General features: G+C 34.2%; 1 protein-coding gene across 1 annotated transcript in view; it reads left to right on the top strand.

The window, feature by feature from the left end:
* Nucleotides 1-17,560, top strand: part of Cpne3 (copine 3) — a 51,976-nt gene that overhangs the window by 16,490 nt on the left and 17,926 nt on the right. Inside the window, exons 6-8 of the mRNA XM_027947983.2 lie at nt 3,824-3,907; nt 5,870-5,959; nt 16,123-16,221. Of these exons, the coding sequence (XP_027803784.2) occupies nt 3,824-3,907; nt 5,870-5,959; nt 16,123-16,221 (273 nt within the window). The remainder of the gene's footprint in view (nt 1-3,823; nt 3,908-5,869; nt 5,960-16,122; nt 16,222-17,560) is intronic.

The following is a 17,560-nucleotide window of genomic DNA, read 5'->3' as shown; positions in this document are numbered from 1 at the left end:
TGCTGATTTTAAGTCCTTTGGGTATATATTGTGTAGTGGATTACTGGGTCAAATGGTGATTGCATTCCACATTTTCTGAAGTATCTCCATACTGCTTTCCAGAGTGGTTGCACCAATTTGCAGTCCCACCAGCAATGTATGAGTGTATCGTTATCCTCACCAACGTTTATTGTTGCTTGTATTCTGTATAATTGCCATTCTGACTGGAGGGAGGTGAAATCTCAGTGTGGTTTTCTTGTAGTTGTTGTTGTTCTGGAGCTTGAACTCAGGGAACTTGACCACTGAGCCACACCCCCAGCCCTATTTTGTATTTTATTTAGAGACAGGGTCTCACTGAGTTGCCTAGCACCTCGCTTTTGCTTTGAACTCTCGATCCTCCTGTCTCAGCCTCTTGAGCCACTGGGATTACCACTGCGCCAGGCCCTCAGTGTAGTTTTAATTTGCATTTCTTTAATTGCTAGTGATGTTGAACATTTTTCCATATATTTGTTGACCATTCATATTTCTCCTTCTGTGAAGCATCTATTCAGTTTCTTTGCCCATTTATTTATTGGTCATTTGTCTTTTCGGTGTTAAGTTTTTTGAGTTCCTTATATATCCTGGAAATTAATGCTCTATTTGAGGCACAGGTGGCCATTCTTAGGCTCTCTGCTCATGTTCTTTATTGTTTCCTTTGCTATAATGAAGCTTTTTAGTTTGATACTATCTCATTTATTGATTCTTGATTTTATTTCTTGCAGTTTAGAAGTCTTATTGAGAAATTCAGTTCCTAAGCCTATATGATAGAGATTTGGGCCTGCATTTTCTTCTAGTAGACACAGGGTCTCTGGTCAATACCTAGGTCCTTTATCCTCTTGAGTTGAGTTTTGTGCAGGGTGAAAGATAGCATAGAAATTTCATTTTAAAAATCTAGTTTGAGCCTGGAGTGACGGCGCATGCCTTTAATACCAGTGACAGGAGGCTGAAGCAGGAGGATCACAGGTTGGAATCTAGCCTCAGTAACTTAGCAAGGCTATAAGCAATCTCATGAGACCTTGTCTCAAAATAAAACATTTAAAAAAGGGGTAGGCTGTGCCTCAGTGGTTAAGCATCCTTGGGCTCAAGAATCTATTTTGGTTTTAAAATAATGTACAAGACTTTTATAGTTCCAAAACCAAATCTGCAAAAGAAGTTCTGAGAAATTTAGCTTCTCTTCCTGTCTATCCTATCCTGTTTCCTCTTTCTTCTCTATTGTAGTAATTTAAAAAAAGCTTAGCCAGGCACGGTGGCACATATCTGCAATCCCAGTAGCCCTGGAGGTTGAAGCAGGAGGAGCTCAAATTCAAAGCCAACCTCAGCAATTTAGCAAGACCCTGTGTCAAAATTTAAAAAAGAAAAAAAATTAAAATTTATAAAAGGGTTGGGAATTTGGCTCAGTGGGTGAGCAATCTGGTACAAAAGTAAGTAAATAAATAAATAAACAAAAATAAAAATTGGCCAGTTGTGATGGCTCACACTTGTAATCCAGGTGGCTGCGGAAGCTGAGGCAGGAGGATCATGAGTTCAAAACCAGCCTCAGCAAAAGTGAGGTGCTAAACAACTCAGTGAGCCCTTATCTCTAAATAAAAATACAAAATAGGGCTGGGGATGTGTCTCACTGGTCAAGTGCCCCTAAGTTCAATCCCCGGTACGAAAAATAATTTAAAAAAATTAAAGTAAATAAAAATTGTGCCTTATGACCTAATTCTTTAGTTCCATAAAAATCTAAAATTTTTAGTATATGTACATGTATTTGTACACACATGCACTTGCACATATATACATATAGCTATTTATCTGAGTATATACTGATGGATTTGTATTTGTGTTTGTATTAATATTTGCCACCCCCTGACTTTAAATAAATGTTACATGCCAGATACGCACTTCTTCCACCTTCATTTTTTCACTTAGTGTATCCTGGAGGCCAGAGTTAGGAATTTTTAATTCTTGTTTTAGTACTAATGCTGACAGTTTAATGAACTTTCAAACACGGGCTGTTTTTTGACCTTCAAAATGGTAATGAGCAAAAAAAAAATGGTAATGAGCATATTCTGTCTTTCCTCTGGGATTATTTTAAAGATAAGTCACACAGAGCATGTTAATGTGTTTTTGAAAAGTTAACTTATCTATGTAGAATTGTTATTAGTTTTAGAAATGAGAGGCACAGAGAGACTTATGTCATTTACTTAAGATTTTTCTTAGAGATAAGGCTAAAGTTCTACATAGTTTTTGTATTTATATTTTTCACTCTACCAAGTATGTTATTTGCTTGACATTAAACTTTGTGCTCAGCGGGGAAATAATATCTTCTTAGTTCTTAATTTAATACTGAGGTTAATTTTGAGACAAAAAAATACTCTTCAGAGACATATATTATTAAAGGATTAATTAACAAGTGTCCTTTCATTTTTTTATTGATTATTTTTAGTTTTGCATGACAGTAGCATTCATTTTGACATTATTATACAAGCAAGGAATATATCTTATTCTATTAGTACCCCATTCTTATAGATGCACACAATGGTGGGATTTATTATGGTGTATTCACATATGTATTCATTCTGTGATTTGTACATAGGAAAATTATTTTGGATTCATTCCATTTTCTTTCCTTTTCCTATCCCTCTCCCTTCCCTTCATTCCGCTTTGTCTAATCTACTGAATATCTATTCTTCCTGTCTCTTGCTTTATTGTGGTTTAGCTTCCACATATCAGCAAAAACATTCATCCTTTAGCTTTTTGGGACTGGCTTATTTCACTTAGCATGATAGTCTCCAGACCCATCTATTTACTTGCAGATGTCATAAAGTCATTCTTCTTCATGGCTCAGTAGTACTCCATTGTGTATATATACCACATTGTCTTTATACGTTCATCTGTTAAATTTATTACTTATTATTTTAAAAATAGTAAGTAATATATGCTAAGGAGTATATTCATTTCAAAACAAAGATAAACAAAAATGAGAAAGGCATCCATGATCTCACCACAAGTTTAACATTATGAGTGATTTGTACATAATTCCATAATTTTATCTCTGTGTGTGTTGAGCATAGAAATAAGGGAACTGTTGAGCACTCTCTATACCTAAGCATTGTACAGGAGGGCTTTGGTGAATTTCAGAAGGAATAGAAGATGTAGTTTGTGCCCTTGAAATATTTCTGTTATGCACTCTATGAATCTACCCTTGTTCCCTTTGTATATAAAAATAGTTCAGCAGTGGCAAAAGAAAGAATTAGACTTTGAAGAGTGAAATAAGAAGTCAAGATTCTAGCCTCAGTAACTTAGCTAGGCTATAAGCAATCTCATGAGACCTTGTCTCAAAATAAAACATTAAAAAAAGGGGTAGGCTGTGCCTCAGTGGTTAAGCATCTTGGGAAAGTCATTTAACCCCTCTGAATTAATTTTCTCACTGATAGTTGCCCTTCCCTTCATAGAGTTGGTATGGTCAATATTGGGGATATCATTTACATGAAACTGCTTAGTGATGTTTAATGGAAACTGTTAATGCTGAAAACAAGTCAAACACCTCTATTGGATGATCCATCTGATCAATACATTTTAAAACTGACATGTTTTTGAGAAGTGAGGATATGAGACACAGGAATATCACAAATGCCTTAATAATTCTCACTAGTAGAATTCAACATGTTGATAAATTAGTGAGAAAGGTGATGGATTTGTGTTTACAACCAATACATACATATTTTGGAGTTAGATTCTGGTGGTTGCTAACTTGCATAAAGTGGTAAAATACATGGTTTCAGAGAAGAATGAATGCTGTTTGTTTGCTTAAATATAGGATCTATTTGGAAAATCAGACCCATACCTGGAGTTTCACAAGCAGACATCTGATGGAAACTGGCTGATGGTTCATCGAACAGAGGTAAATATCTGAATCTAAAAGTAGAGAGAAATTTTTCTTTGGAATTGTAGTAATCTGAATTTTAAAAAAAATTATATGTTAATAAAAATATTACTTTGAGTTCAGACTTTTTGCAGCCAGAGATACAAGGTTAATATGCTCATTTATTTTTTTTTTTAGTTTAATGAAGTGTTTCTGTCATTCTTAATTATTTTTATTTTGAAAAACTTAAAACACTATAAAGAACACTAAATGTGTTCCCGTGTATCCCTCATCAGTTGGTCTTACCTGGACACATTTGTATTCTTTCTTTCTCTCTCTCTCTTACATGTGTGCATGCATACACACTTATACACAAATATATTTCTCTTTTGCAAAACCATCCTAATGTAGGCTATATACATCATGATCTTCACTGTTAAATGCCACTATAGGCACTTCTCAAGAATCAGGGAGCTCTACACCACTCTGCTTAAGAAGTCATTTAACCCCTGATATAGTAACATCATTCAATATACCCTTCATACACATATTTTCTCAGTTGTCCCACATATTTGATATATATTTTGTTTTGTTTTATCCAGGATCCAGTAAAGGCTCATGTCTTGCATTTGGCTATTATGTTCCAAGTATAAGGCTTTTTGTTTATTTCCCTGTACCTTCATGCCATTGGATCTCATGAATAATTAAAACCAGATTGTCTAACATGCTGGATTCTTCTCCTTCTACACAACTAGATCCAGCTCAGACATTTCTTTCAAAAACACTACATGTGTACCTTTCTTTGCATCATCAGGGAACTTGTAGTGCCTGGCTGCCCAATATTGATGGGGCTAGGCTTGCCTAATTGGTTAAGCTAGAAATCATGAGATTTTTGCCACCATTAAGTTCTGTTTTTCCCTTTGTAATTAATAAGTTGTGTGTAGTATGATACTTTAGGACCAGATGAATTGCTTCTTCTCTCACATTTTAACCAGTGGTTTCTGTATCCATCAATAATCCTAGATTGAATCAATTATATCAGGGACTATAAAATAGTGACTTTATTTTTTCTGAAATTCTTTTACCCACCTTAGCAGGCATTCCTCTTTTAACTTTTTGCTCTAATGACTTCTGGGTTTTTTTTAACATGATCCTATTTCTTTAACCATTCTCTCTCTCTCTCTCTCTCTCTCTCTCTCTCTCTCTATATATATATATATATATATATATATATATATATATATATTTTTTTTTTGTCAATGGAGCTTTTATTTCATTTATTTATATGTGGTGCTGAGGATCGAACCCAGGGCCTCACACATGCCAAGTGAGTGCTCTACCACTGAGCCACAACTCCAGTCCTAATCATTCTCTTTTTTTTATGATAGAGTATGTTCTTAGTTTATACTGCCCTAAAGCTGGAATAAAGCAGTTCTTTGAAATAACCCTATTCCTATAAAAGGTGGTATTATTTATACACTAAGATTAGAGTGCTAGACATGCTCATAGATACTAGGATGTCACTGTTTTTAGACCTTTTCAATGGACACTGCTGGGAAATATGTTTCTTTGTGTGTATCTGTTTATTATGTATGTAAATATGGTATTAAAATTTCCAAATTGTGAATTTTAACTGATTTCTCCAATTCAAGTCTAATAGAGCAAGTTTTGTTCTACCTTTTATTATTTCATATTGAAATCTTTTGTGCATAGCAATGAAACTCTTAGTTTCCAACAAAATCAATAGGCTGCAGTTTGGTGCATAAGTTTCACCAATAACTTTCTTCTTTTCTCAGAGTTTACCATGATTAGACAATTTATTATAATTTTCATATAACTGTTATATATTATTATCCTAGCTAGTTTTCATTGAAATAGATGAATGGATGAGAAGGTGAGGGATGAATTATGAGAATATAGGAAGAACCTAGGACAGGAAAGAGTTAAATGTTAATGAACTGGATGTTATCCTAATGGAACCTACAACCTTCATCTTTATAGGTTATTAAAAATAACCTGAATCCTGCTTGGAAGCCTTTCAAAATTTCTCTTAACTCCCTGTGCTATGGAGATATGGACAAAACCATTAAGGTAATTTGAAGTTATATATAGATGCTCCTTGACTTACTTTGGGGCTATGTCCTAATAGAGCCATTGTAAATTGAAAATAAGTTTAGCTGGGGGTATAAGCTCAGTGGTAGAGCATGTGCTTAGCATGCATGAGACTCTAGGTTCAATTTCCAGCACCAAAAGAAAAAAAGAAGAAGAAAAATCTAATAAGTTAAAAACACATTTAATACAACTAACTTTCCCAATATCATAGCTTAGCAACATAGTACACTGTAGAGTATTGGTTGTTTACCTTGGTGGTCATGTGGCTGATTGGGAGTTGTGGCTCACTACTACTCAACATTGCAAAAGAAAGAATCTTCTGTATCACTAGACCAGGAAAAGATCAAAATTCAGAACTGAAAGTATAGTTTCCACTGAATACAAATCACTTTTGCACCATAGTAAAGTTTAAGAATCATAAGTTGCACCATCGTAAATTAAGGATTATCTGTATAGAATACACACACAAATGTGTTCATGTTCACTTTTTATAAAATAAATATATGAGTTGATATTTTAAAAAAGTAAATGATATAACACATACTGTAAGAGCTGAATTTTACATATCTAATAATATTTAAAAATGTTTCCTGGTTAGTAAAAGAGTTGGTTTGAAGGAGTAGGCATGTGTGACTAATCTGTTATCCTGATGCTTAATCAAACCGTGTAATTTCCATCTTATTCTCTATTTTTAATAAAATATTCAATTTAATTTTTTAAAAAATTTTTTAGTTGTAGGAGGATACAATACCTTTATTTTGTTTATTTACATGTGGTGCTGAGGATTGAACCTAGTGCCTCACATGTGCTAGGTGAGCACTTTACCACTGACCCACAACTCAGCCTTGCTTTTTTCTTTTAATAATTTTTTTCCCTCTGTGAATAGAGCCTTTAACTACATTCTTTGCCTTCAATGTATCTCTTGAGATAAAAAACAGATGTTAAACCTTATTAAGAATCTAGAGATTTCTTCTCCATTACTAAGGAAGGAACATAATAGTGGCATTGCTGTCCTTATTTTTAGGGTAAGATGTAATTCATTGAAGACTTCAAATGACTTTAGTATGATATTTCAGTGTATTTTTCCCTTTAAATTTTATTCATAGGCATTGACCAAAAAAAAAAAAAAAAAAACAAACAACATAACAAAAATCTATATATTTAAGATACTTTTTTTTCTAGAGTCATTATTTTTATTTTTATTTTTTTTTAATTTTATTTTTTTATTATTTTTTTTTCTTCACAATTTTATTTATTTTATTTTTTTTTTAAATTTTTTATTGTGGGTTGTTCAAAACATTACAAATTTCTTGACATATCATATTCCACACTTTGATTCAAGTGGGTTATGAACTCCCACCTTCACCCCATACCCAGATTGCAGAATCACATCAGTTACACATCCATTGATTTATTCCATATAGAAATTTTCTTATGTTCAGAGATCAACATACCATAATTTTAGTTGATGTGTTTTTATTTTTCTTTTTGTAATTAATATAGTGAGAGAAGGAAAGGTAATGTTGTGAACACTATAGAATTTGGAGTCAGGCCACAGTTTAAGATTTGATGTAGCACTGTAACCAAGTAAGGGATGTTGGGCAGGTCACCTAAGTTGTTCACTTATATGATGGAGATAATAATTTCTACTATACAAAAAAGTAAAGATAAAATAATAAAAGTGAAAATTTTATAAACTGTAAAACATATAGAGATGCCATTATTGTTGAAAACTGCTTCATTTCTGAGATAAATAAGGAGTGCTTCCCAGTTTGTAGAGAACTTAAAAAATCAGTGTTAGGTATGATTTGTATGGTATGTCAAGTAGCAATGAAAATCTAGGTACAATATATATAGTAGAAAAGTAGCTATAAAATTTAATTTTCATTGTTAGATCAAATCCAGGACTTTTGCTTTTCACATTAAAAATGGTATGAATCATTAGATCTGAGAAGGTAGGAGACTCTGGGGAAAAATTCCTAAACAATTACTATTTGATTGCTTGTAATGAGATGTTAACAGTGAAACAATGTTTCTAAACTTTTTTGCTCACAGTGGCATGCTTACAGAGTTATTTTATTATAGTAAGTAAACTAATTTCTGAGCTTTGTCTGATCAATGTCTTCCATTCTTAAAAGTTTCTCTGTTTTTGATTGTATAAAACCACATAGTCACTCACTTTATTTCTCTAGTTCTCTATTTCTTTGTGATATCAAGTGGTCATACAACTGTGATTCACTTACTGTTGGGAAATTTCTTAGAAGCATAGTAAAGGACTATAGAACAGAGAAATAAAGTCATAATCCTTAATAGTCTCTTTGTTGTATGTGTTATCACTCTAGCATGTATTACTTCCATAAGATCAAGAGAATAAGAGATATAATCATGCATGCTACCACCTTGCCTAAAATGGAATGCCATAGCGAATGTATCATTGTGTGGTGTGTGCATTCTTCTATATATATACATATGCATATATGTATATATACACATATGTTTGAACGTCACAAATTCTGCTAATAGTGTTGTTCAAATAGCCATAAGTACTGGTATTTGAATTCCTAAGAAGGGAGAAATTAAATGATATAAATCATCCGACCCCAAACTGTATCTGAATGTATGCCAGCATTTTAAAATGTTGTGTCTGCCTTCAAAGGGTCAAAAGGGAGTTTTTCCCACCTAGTATTATAGGGAGTACTCAGAACTTTTAGTTTAAAAATGGTTTTATATTTCTTGAAGTTTTAGTCAGCCTAAATGTATTTACAGTTGAATATAACACTGGCTTTATAAGGTTTGTTTAAATAAAAATTTGGCTTTAGTAAAGCTTAATCTTGCTTAGACTTAAATTTGTGTTTCCTGAAAGCAAATCTTAAATGTCAAGTTCTCTTTTGCATAGTTAATAAATGTCTGGTAAAAAAATCTTATTAAAATATTAAGATAGTTTGTTTTCTGCTTTGTTGAAATTTAATTCCTTTATAAAAAAATCATTGTTTTAAATTTTCTTTTTTCTTGAAAGATTATAGTTGAATAAAGGGCTTTTGATTTAAAAATTGGATATTGAATATGTAGAGCAAGAGTCTGTCAGAATTGATTCGTGATTAAAGTGTCTGTAAAGCATTTTTAAAAAATTTTTAATTTGTTATATATGACAACAGAAAGCATTACAATTTATATTACACATATAAAGCACAATTTTTCATCTCTGGTTGTACGCAAAGTAGAGTCATATCCTTTGTGTCTTCATACATGTACTTAAGGTAATGATGACCCTTGCATTCCACCTTCTTTCCTACTCCTGTGCCCCCTCCTTTCCCCTCCTTCCCTTTTTTCCCTTTGTCCTATCCAGAGTTCATTTAATCCTCCCACCCCCAACAGCATACTATGGATCAGTATCCTTAAATCAGAGAAATCATTTGGCATTTGGTTTTTGGGATTGGCTAATTTCACTTAGCATTATATTTTCCAGCTCCATCCATTTAACTGCAAATGCCATGATTTTATTCACTTTTAATGCTGAATAATATTCCATTGTGTATATATACCACATTTTCTTTATCCATTCATCTACTGAAGGGCATCTAGGTTGGTTCCTCTGTTTAGGTACTGTGAATTGTGTTGGTATAAACATTGATGTGGCTGTGTCCCTGTAGTATGCCATTTTTAAGTCCTTTGGATATAGACTGAGGAGAGGGATAGCTGGATCAAAAGGTGGTTCCATTCCCAGTTTTTCCAAGGATTCTCCATACTGCTTTCCATATTGGCGGTTCCACTTTGCAGTCCCACCAGTAATGTATGAGTGTGCCTTTTCCTCCACATCCTTGCCAACATTTGTTGTTTGTATTCTTAATAGCTGCCATTCTGACAGGAGTAAGATGAAATTTTAGAGTAGTTTTGATTTGCATTTCTCTAATTGCTAGAGAAGTTGAACATTTTTTCATATATTTGTTGATTGATTGTATATCTTCTTCTGAGAAGTCTGTTCAGTTCCTTGGCCCATTTGTTGATTGGGTTATTTGCTTTTTTGGTGTTAAGATTTTTGAGTTCTTTATATATTCTAGAGATTAGTGCTCTATCTGATGTGTGTGTGGTAAGAATTTTTTCCCAATTAGTAGGCTCTCTATTCACCTCACAGATTGTTTCTTTTGCTGAGAAGAAGCTTTTTAGTTTGAATCCATCCCATTTATTGATTCTTGATATTAATTCTTGTGCTATAGGAGTCTTTTTAAGGAAGTTGAGGCCTATTCCGACCTGATGGAGATTTGGGCCTGCTTTTTCTTCTAATAGACACAGTGTCTTTGGTTTAATTCCTAGGTCCTTGACATACTTTGAGTTGGGTTTTGTGCATGTTGATAGATAGGGTTTTAATTTCATTTTGTTGCATATGAATTTCCAATTTTCTAGCACCATTTGTTGAAGAGGCTATCCTTTCTCCAATGTACATTTTGGTGCCTTTATCACATGTAAGATAACTGTAATTATGTAGGTTAGTCTCTGTGTCCTCTATTTGGTACCTTTGGTCTACCAGTCTATTTTGTTGCCAATACCATGCTCTTTTTCTTACTATTGCTCTGTAGTTTAGTTTAAGGTCTGGTATAATGATGCCACCTGCTTAAATATTCTTGATAAGGATTACTTTAGCTATTCTGGGTCTCTTATTTTTCCAGATGAATTTTATGACTGCTTTTTCTATTTCTATGAGGAATGTCATTGGGATTTTGATTGGAATTGCACTAAATCTGTATAGTGCTTTTGGTGGTGTGGCCATTTTAACAATATTAATTCTGCCTATCCAAGAACAAGATATATATTTCCATCTTTTAAGGTTGTCTTTAATTTTCTTTTTTTAGCGTTTTGTAGTTTTCATTGTAGAGGTCTTTCACGTCTTTCATTAAGTTGATTCCCAATTATTTTTTTTGATGCTATTGTAAATGGAGTGGTTTTCCTCATTTCCCTTTCAGAGGATTTGTCACTGATATACAGAAATGCCTTTGATTTATGGGTGTTGATTTTGTATCCTACTACTTTGCTGAATTCTTTACTAGTTCCAGAAGTTTTCTGGTGGAATTTTTTGGGTCTTCTAGGTACAGAATCATATGGCTATACCTAGAAGAACTCAAAATAGTGCTAATTTGAGTTCTTCTTTACCTATTTTTTATCCCTTTAAATTCTTTCGTCTGTCTAATTGCTCTAGCCAGTGTTTCAAGAACTATGTTAAATAGAAGTGGTGAAAGAGGGCATCCCTATCTTGTTCCGGTTTTTAGAGGGAATACCTTCAATTTTTCTTCATTTAGAATGAGGTTGGCCTGGGGCTTTGCATAGATAGCTTTTACAATGTTGAGATATATTCCCGTTATTCCTAGTTTTTCTAGTGTTTTGAACATGAAAAGGTGCTGTATTTTGTTGAAGGCTTTTTCTGCATCTATTTGGATAATCATATGGTTCTTATCTTTAAGTCTATTGATGTGATGAATTACATTTATTGATGTCCATATATTGAACCAACCTTGCATCCCTAGTACACCCACTTGATCGTGGTGTACTATCTTTTTGATATGTTTTTGTATTCAGTTTGCCAGAATTTTATTGAGAATTTTTACACCTATGTTCATTAGAGATATTGGTCTGAAGTTTTCTTTTTTTGATGTGTCTTTGCCTGGTTTTGGAATTAGGGTGATATTGGCCTCATAGAATGAGTTTGGAAGTGCTCCCTCTTGTTCTATTTCCTGAAATAAATTAGAGAGTATTGGTATTAGTTATTCTTTAAATGTCTTGTAGAACTTGGCTGTGTATCCTTCTGGTCCTGGGCTTTTCTTGGTTGGTAGGCTTCTGATGGCATCTTCTGTTTCATCACTTGAAATTGATCTGTTTAAATTGTGTATATCATATTGATTCAATTTGGGCAAATCATATGACTCTAGAAATTTGTTGATGCCTTTGATATTTTCTATTTTATTGGAGTAAAAGTTTTCAAGGTAATTTATAATTATCTTCTGTATTTCTTTAGTTTCTGTTGTGATATTTCTTTTTTCATCATGTATGTTACTAATTGAGTTTTCTCTCTCCTCTTCGTTAGCATGGCTAAGGGTCTGTCAATTTTATTTATTTTTTCAAAGAACCAACTTTTTGTTTTGTCAATTTTTTCAATTATTTCTCTTGTTTCAATTTCACTGATTTCGGCTCTGATTTTAATTATTTCCTGTCTTCTGCTTTTGGTGTTAGATTTGTTCTTCTTTTTCTAGGGCTTTGAGATGTGATGTTAAGTCATTTATTTGTTGACTTTTTTTTTTTCTTTTAAGGAATGAACTCCATGCAATTAATGTTCCTCTTAGAACTGCCTTCATAGTGTCTTAGAGATTTCTATATGTTGTATCTGTTTTCTCATTCACCTCTAAAATTATTTTAATCTTCTCCTTGATGTCTTCTGCAACCCATTGTTTATTCAGTAACATATTATTTAGTCTCCAGGTGTTGGAGTAGCTTTTATTTCTTATTTTATAATTGATTTCAAATTTCATTTCATTATGATCTGATAGAATGCAGGGTAGTATCTCTCCTTTTTTTATATTTGCTAAGAGTTGCTTTGTGACATAATATATGGTCTGTTTTAGAGAAGGATCCATGTGCTGCTAAGAAGAAAGTGTATTCCCTTGTTGAAGGATGAAATATTTTATATATGTCAGTTAAGTCTAAATTATTGATTGTATTATTGAGTTCTATAGTTTCTTTGTTCAGCTTTTGTTTGGAAGATCTATCCAGTGGTGAAAGAGGGGTGTTAAAGTTACCCAAAATTATTGTGTTGTGGTCTATTTGACTCTTGAACTTGAGAAGAGTTTGTTTGATTAACATAGGTGCTCCATTGTTTAGGGCATATATATTTATAATTGTTAAGTCTTGTTTGTGTATGGTTTCCTTGAGCAGTATGTGGTGTCCTTCTTAATCCCTTTTGATTAACTTTGGCTTGAAGTCTACTTTAATTTGACATGAGGATGGAAACCCCTACTTGCTTCCACAATCCATGTGAGTGGTATGCTTTTTCCCAACCTTTCACCTTTTCCTATGAGATGAGTCTCTTGGAGGCAGCATATTTTTGGGTCTTTTTTTTTTTTTTTTTTTTGATCCAATCTGCTAGTCTATATCTTTTGATTGGTGAGTTTAGGCCATAAACGTTCAGGGTTATTATTGAGACATGGTTTGTATTCCCAGCCATTTTTGTTTATTTTTGGTATTTAACTTGACTTGGTTTCTCTTCTGATTAGTTTTCCTTTAGTGCAATCCCTCTTTCTTCTTATTTTTATCATTGTTTTTTATTTCCTCTTCTTGGAATATTTTGCTCAGCATGTTCTGAAGTGCAGGCTTTCTAGCTGTAAATTCTTTTGTTTATCATGGAAGGTTTTTTATTTCATCATCAAATCTTTATTTCATCATCTTCATCATCAAACTTTTGTTTATCATGGAAGGTTTTTATTTCATCATCAAATCTCAAGCTTAATTTTGCTGGAAATAAGATTCTTGGTTTGCATACATTTTCTTTCAGAGCTTGATATATGTTGTTCCAGGATCTTCTAGCTTTCAGGGTCTGGGTTGAAAAATTTGCACATATTCTAATTGGTTTTCCCCTATATGTAATCTGATTCCTTTCTCTTGTGGCTTTTAATATTCTCTCCTTATTCTGTATGTTAGGCATTTTCATTATAATGTGCCTTGGTGTAGATCTATTGTAATTTTGTACACTTGATGTCCTGTAAGCCTCTTGTATTTGATTTTCCAATTCATTCTTCATGCTTGGGAAATTTTCTGATATTATCTCATTGAAGAGATTGTACATTCCTTTGGTTTGAATCTCTGTGCTTTCCTCTATCCCAATAACTCTTAGAGATTTGTACTTTTGATGCTGTCCCATAATTTTTGGATGTTCTATTCATGGTTTCTTACTATCTTCACTGTGTGATCAACTTTATTTTCCTGATTTTGTCTTTGTTATCTGACGTTCATTCTTCCAAGTGATCTAGTCTGTTGCTTATGCTTTCTATTGAGTTTTTTTTTTATTTGGTTTATTGCTTTCTTCATTTCAAGGATTTCTGACTTTTTTGGGGGGGCATCTCTATCTCTTTCTTGAAGTAATATTTTGCGACCTGTATTTGCTCTCTTATCTCTTTGTTGGAGTGATCAATTTTTGCTTGTATTTGCTCATTTAGGTCATTCTTTAATTTACAGATCATTTTAATTATGAACCTTCTAAACTCCTTCTCTGACATTTCATCAACTTCGCTGTCCATGGGTTCTGTTATTGTAGTATCCTGGTTTGTTTGGGGCACTTTCCTCCTTTTTTTTTTTCCATGTTGTCTATGTATCTTCCTTTCTTGCCGTTTCTACCCTATTATTCTTGTAGTACCCTGGGCAAATGTATGTTACTGCAACTAAAGGTGGTGGTGGCAATAGGGGAGATAACTCGAGATGCAGCAGTTGAGGTGCCCCAAGATGGATGTAATGTCTTACAGAGATGGGGCTGAAATGGTGGGCCTTACACTTTCTTTGGGATGCCTGCTCTGAGATGCATCTGCTTTTAGGCCCTGACTGTTGTTGAAAGGTAGGGACTACGGTATGGGGAAGGCTATGGTGATATCTGCAGTTTCCTAAGATGGAAGTGGGTTAGGCTTGGGCTCTCAGGTGGGGAGTGTGGTGGTGGTGAACTCAGACCTACCCTGGGCCTGGGCCACGTGCAGATCGGTGTGGGAGGATTTGGGCTGGGCCTCAGCTCCCAAGGTGGCCTCTGTAAAGCATGTCTTAAACAAATGCCTTACTACTGCTCACAGTTAACAGTTCTAGAACTTGCTTGTTTTGATTGATTGATGTTTAGAGTTAACAAGAATAATGAAAATACAAGTAAGGAATAAAAGACGTCCACTCATGATAAGCACTCGTGTATAGAACTGAGAAGAAAAATAATCACTTTGCCAAGCAAACATATAAAAATCCTGGACATTTTAACTTTGTGACAGTATAACTTTGTGGAGGATAATAGCAAGTTGGAGCTCTCAATTGGCTGAAGGCAAATGCAAGTTCCTTCTCATTTATAAGCTTTGATTTTGTGGCACAGACTCCAGAAGTTTTTAGAAGTGTTCTCAACACAGTCTTGGTTTACCTGTGTTGGTAACCACACTGGCATACCATGTTCTAAGACTTTTTATTTAATTCCTCCAAGTTTCAGTTCTGTAAAATGGTAATAATAGTGAGAGGATTCTTAATCCAACTACCTCACAAGGCTATTTAGAGAATGTGCACCGTTCACACAATAAATATTCACAGAAATGAAATAACCTATTTTGAATATGAAGTACTATAAAGCATTGGTGTTGAATGTTCACAACCATTATTGTCAGTTTTTAGCTTCTCTTGAACACTTCTGCTTGCTAATAGATCACACCCTCTTATTTTTCTCATTGGAAAGAGTATTTTAGTGTTCTGTTAATTGTTTACATAGTAGTTACATCCATCAACCTAATATAAAACTACCCATAAATCAAATACTTTCCCCTCTCTTCTCCCTGCTTTGGGGCTGGAGGGAGGAGAGTAGGTGCACATTTAATAAGAGCCAGATTAAGATTAGAGCTCACTCTGTTTTGATGCAGGAATGGAGTAAATATGACCTGGGACAGATAACTTCCCTCAGTGGGCTCAGGACTTTTTCTTTTTATTTTGAGAGTTGTGACTCTCAGAATGATGCACATCTGACTAACCTCTCCAGATTGTACTTAATGAAATATATTTTTCCATAATTCTAAATTATCTAGGACTTAATTGTATAATTTTTAGCTGCCTAGGATATTGACTTCCTTTCTTTCTCTAGATAATGGCTTCTAGCCATTGTATAGTAATAACAATGTAAAAAAGCGGATGAGCAAGAAGATGTAATTCCATTTTGCTTTTTATCAGTTTTTATAGAGGGCATGAAAGAGGGGCTGAAGACTTCTTAATGTGGAATTTGAACAGTATTTGTGTTTTGTCATCTGCTTGCCATCTATCTTAGTGCCCCATTTCAAGGATAGCCGGGGGTCAATGGGACATTTTTGATAGGTCACATTTATTGCCATCAGTACTTTTTAATGAAATTATATTGATTCATTTATTATACTTAATTCCAGGTAGAATGTTATGATTATGACAATGATGGATCACATGATCTCATTGGAACATTTCAAACGACCATGACAAAACTGAAAGAAGCCTCCAGAAGCTCACCTGTAAGTATGTCTTTGAATTTGTATATACTATATAGTTTAGCTGTGTATTTATTATTTTATTTTATTTTTCTTGGCATAGCAAACAGTTTTACCATGTTTTTTTCTCTGTATTGCGTAATGCTGTGAAATCAATGGGATTTTTTTGTTTGCTAATTTAATAATCAGGTAGTCCAAAATGTATATTTGAATTTTGTTGAGCATAACACCATGGAATGATTTACTAATGCCAGTTGAGGACTGGAAGAAAGCAAGGATCATCATGATGTCAGTCATTTGTAGTGGAAGTCCAAACACTTTGCCCATTGTACTTTGAAAAGGTTCAATGATTCCAGAATCAGGAAATAACCTACTTTTATAAGACAATGACCTAACACTGTATACTGAGAAAAGGTAGAGCAAGGTCAGCTTTTATAGTAGGTGTCAGTCCCCCAGAGCCAGCAGGTCCTTTCTGGCTGCCAAATCAGGGCCATTTTCTATGTGTGCTTTTGTGGATGGTCTCTGCCTCTCCCCCATGAAGTCTAGAATACTCAGAGTCAGGGATGGGCCTGAGGGCCATTGACCCCGAGGCCTAAGTAGCACGAAGGAGCCCTCGTTGAGTATGAAACTGGGAAGAGTATTTCCACACAGGCGATAAGCCCAGTACCAGCTTTAAGGACTCTTATGTTAAAGTAAAGAATTATTCTAGGCCCAGGATTCATTCTGAAATGGCCAAGGTTGTATCAAAGGCTATTGTGCATGAGACTGCCTTTCTCACCAAGTTACATTTATGTTTAGAGGTTTGATTTCCTTTTGTTTAAGACAGCACACATAATTTGATCAAAAGTCCTTTGCTTAAGGCTTTTTGCATTTCACTAGTCACAATGGTTAATATCTGTTATGCCAGACAAGTGCCTGGACTTGAATTGTATACACTTATGCTACTTTTGCATGGTCTCTTACAGTCAGCTTGCCTCTGATTTGTCCTTACATACAGGGAGGACAAAAGCTTAGTTCATGGTGCTTCGGATGACTTTTATTAAGATCATTTGATGCCTGGGTATGGTGGCATATGCCCGTAATCCCAGCAGCCGAGAGGCTCTCATAGGAGGATTGCAAGTTCAAAGCCAGCTTCCTCAACTTAACAAGGCTGTAAGCAACTTAGGGAGACTCTGTCTCTAAATAAAAAAATATTTATAAAAGGGCTAGGGATATAGCTTAGTGGTTAAGAGCCCCTGGGTTCAATTCCTGGTACCAAGTGGGGGGCAACTATCATTTGACTACTTTAACTATATTCAGTTTAGCATCTTAACTTATTCATTAGAGTAAAAAACACTGAAACTTTCTGTCTCTACACTAATAT

Source organism: Marmota flaviventris, chromosome 15 (assembly GCF_047511675.1).
Source record: "Marmota flaviventris isolate mMarFla1 chromosome 15, mMarFla1.hap1, whole genome shotgun sequence".
NCBI classification, from domain to species: domain Eukaryota; kingdom Metazoa; phylum Chordata; class Mammalia; order Rodentia; family Sciuridae; genus Marmota; species Marmota flaviventris.
Note: the sequence above shows the minus strand (reverse complement) of the source record. Positions and strands in the feature narration are given on the sequence as shown.